Source organism: Cygnus olor, chromosome 12 (genome assembly GCF_009769625.2).
Source record: "Cygnus olor isolate bCygOlo1 chromosome 12, bCygOlo1.pri.v2, whole genome shotgun sequence".
In the NCBI taxonomy this organism is placed as follows: Eukaryota; Metazoa; Chordata; class Aves; order Anseriformes; family Anatidae; genus Cygnus; species Cygnus olor.
The window spans coordinates 11,138,197-11,141,445 of record NC_049180.1 but is presented as its reverse complement, the minus strand read 5'-3'; the positions used below and the strand labels follow the sequence as shown (position 1 = coordinate 11,141,445).

Below are 3,249 nucleotides of genomic sequence, written 5' to 3'. Positions count from 1 at the left end.
GATAAAAATTTTTGCCTTATTCGCTCATTAAGGTGGTGTTAAAAGTTCTCACTACTTGGGTTTCAGATCACAGCAGGAAGGTAGTTGAGCAGGATTTTCAGTTCTCGTTTGTAAACTAAAAAGAAGTAAATAATAGAGCCTTGGCACCTCTGTAACCAAGCTAATCCTAATCCACCAGTGAACAGCAGCTAGATCTGCTTCTTATGCTGATTCCTTACTTGGGATCTAAATATACTTGCAATTTGGCCATTAATTATTTACTGAATGGTAAGCATTGGAATTTCTAGAACTACAAAACAGGATACTGTTTTCTTACAATTAGGGAATACTTAAGTTTCATCACAAATCAAGGTATATGGCTATCACTATTGCAAGGTAAACACCAGAGTGCCTTCATACTATTTCATATGCCCACCTGTTCATTACATTAAATACTTTTTTAATTAAAGTAGTAAGAAGTAATACTAAAAGAGTTATAGGCTGAAGTACTGATCCATTGTAAACCTTTACTTTTTAGGCTTTTATAGTACCCCTGTATATTCCATCTGCTTAGAAATGTATTACAAATATGCTTAAATCAAAATAAGAATCTTTAACAGCATAACTTGCTTTGAAATTATCATTTAAGTTAGCAATTGGCTACCAGTCACTGTAGAACGAATCTTGAATTAGCTGTCAGAAAATAGTAAGTATATATTTGTGCAGCATTGCAGAAGATGATGGGAAGGGAAAGGCAGTTAACCATGCAGCTGAGAAACATGAGAGGGAAAGATACTTGCAGAAAGACTATCATAGGGAGCTAAGAGGAGAGGAACAACAAGCTAGAAGGAAGTTTCGTGTCTCTGTGCTAGAGATTTCCCTAGCTGGATTGTAACTTTCCCCAGTTTTGCAAAGTAATTATCTTCTCTTGGGAATACTAGGTAACAGGCTCTTGCATTGTATCAGTATATGACTGCTGCTGGTGTTTAAAAAAGTGTTTCTACAAATATACATGAAGAGTATTAACTACTGAGGACAGACTAGTCACAAGTCACATCATTGTTTATGCAACTCTTATAGGGAAACTCTAGAAATACATTAATATTCCTTGTAAGGAAGCAAGTGTAACACTGTCATTTATAAGTTCCTCTACCTTACAATATAAACTTGCAAGTAAGATAAATTCGTATGCCTTTTTAAGGAGCATTACAGAAGTATGCAAAGAGGTATGTTAGAAGTAAATACTGAAAACTTTTAAGTTACGTTTTACTGTACAAGGTATAGCAGAATCAAAAAGCCACTACTAAATTGCAGCATTTGATTTTTATTTTTAAAATAAGTCATTAACGTATTTACACCTATTATGTAAGAAACTAAAAATGACAACTTTGAAGCTTATACCCAGACACAAACTTTCCCATTATTTCAAGTTTTGAGTATCAAACAGCACATATCTACTCTGTAGACAGCAACATTAACTAACACTACAGTGTTAGTTCTTCCACTTAAGACTTTATACGCACTTTCTTTTATTTTGAAGGTATCACCACAATTTACATACTCTTGATGGTCAATATACTGGAGAATGTCATTTTTAAGATTTGTTCCACAGGTATCAATTTTATTAGGACTAATAAAATACCAATCTTAATGTAACTAGGTTAAATAACTTCAAGTTTGGAATAAAGCCTTTTTTCAATAATCCAATAAAGTAGCTCTTAAAATGCAAGCTAAATCAGGAAAAGAGCATAGTCAAACTCTTTTGTAGTCTAAAAGATCATTTGACTTCTAAGCCTTCTAATTCTTCTCCTGAGTTAACTATTCCACAGAATACACCTAGTACTCTCAGAAAGAGAATTGTCTATGCATAAAAACCACAAGTATGTTACACTACCTTTTGGCAAAGGCTATTTTTTTTCTGAATAACATTATTCTCTCTCCTTTGCTGTTTAAGATAATTCTGTAAAGTAGTGTGAAGCAACTTAGTGTCGACTCTAAACTTTTACAGCAAAATCATCGGTGTGCCCCCTACTGTTTTGCATGCAGCATTGTTTGTAATAAATAAGTCTATAATAGTTATAAAAAATTAGTTACGATAATGTATTTTGAAATTCCAAAGGAATCCAATCTCCATATAAGCAATTCTCTCATCTACAAATTGTTATTCTACACCTCCCAAACCATTTTGTTCTAACGTTCAAATCTTACTCAAGTTTTACAGTTTTTGCTAGCCTCTGATCTTCATAGTGGCTCAATACACAGCAAGTGAAGTCAAGGGCATTTGTCTAAGTTTATACACGTGTACATATAAAGATAACATCGATCAACATATTTTATATACATTTTTAAAGGAAAAACCTTCATGTTAACAGATCCTTCTGAAAACTTCAGTACAATGAACTTTCTGTATTCAGAAGCGCGAAAGGAGAAAGCTTTTTCTTAGTTTGAGAACTTCCAGCCACAGCAGAAGGAAGGCAGAGGGTGCTTGCAGCTTTCTGTCTATTTTTAGTTCCCCAACTTAGAAAAGGCAGTTTCAGCGGGGTTTTCTTGGTCTGATCAATCTTATCTTCTTCCATGGCTAAACAGATTAGGGAGTATGTCTTCTGCATTCCCACAGAATATGTTGCACTCTTACTATGCTATAAGAAGAGAAGAATTATAAGAATCAGTCACCGAAAATGGGTCAAAAATTTGAAGATAAGATTATGGTGCAAATAGTTTTCAAGGCAGACTACGGCAAGTTTTCTGTGCTAATTATGTACTAATTGAATACAAAGTCCTTCAGAGTGCAGGATTCTGGTATTTTGCCCATGTAGACTTCAGGGGTATACTACGCAAGTGTAAAGGGACTTGTGAATCTGTAACAACACGGCCTGTGTAAGTTAAATTAGAAGCTAGTAAGTGCTGTATGACGTTTATGGTAACCTTTCCACACAGCTTAAATATGTTGTTCTTGCACAAATCTCTCAAGGTGAGTTTTTGGTGTCCTTGGAGTCCAGAAAGTCTTAAGACTTTGTTTTGTTAAACACCCATGAACAAGCTTCGTGTTGATTGCAGCTATTACAACAAAAGCTACTGTAGAATGTTCTTTTGGGTTATCTGGAAGGCACAGCCCTCTCCGCCTTATCTTAGCTGTGTCTGATTATATTCTAGCCTTTCGTGTCCTGCAGCAGCTTGGAATGGCAAGTTTGCAAATCCTTATATTCAATAAGGAAAATTAACTTAAAACAAGAAAACCCAGTGGCTATAAGGGCACCTTGATCACTTCTA

General features: G+C 34.8%; 1 protein-coding gene across 1 annotated transcript in view; it reads right to left on the bottom strand.

Moving 5' to 3' along the window:
* Positions 1-525: 525 nt before the first annotated feature.
* Positions 526-3,249, bottom strand: part of RHPN2 (rhophilin Rho GTPase binding protein 2) — a 29,717-nt gene continuing 26,993 nt past the window's right edge. The window contains exon 15 of the mRNA XM_040571485.1: positions 526-2,618. Coding sequence (XP_040427419.1) covers positions 2,367-2,618 — 252 coding nt within the window. The 3' untranslated portion in view covers positions 526-2,366. The remainder of the gene's footprint in view (positions 2,619-3,249) is intronic.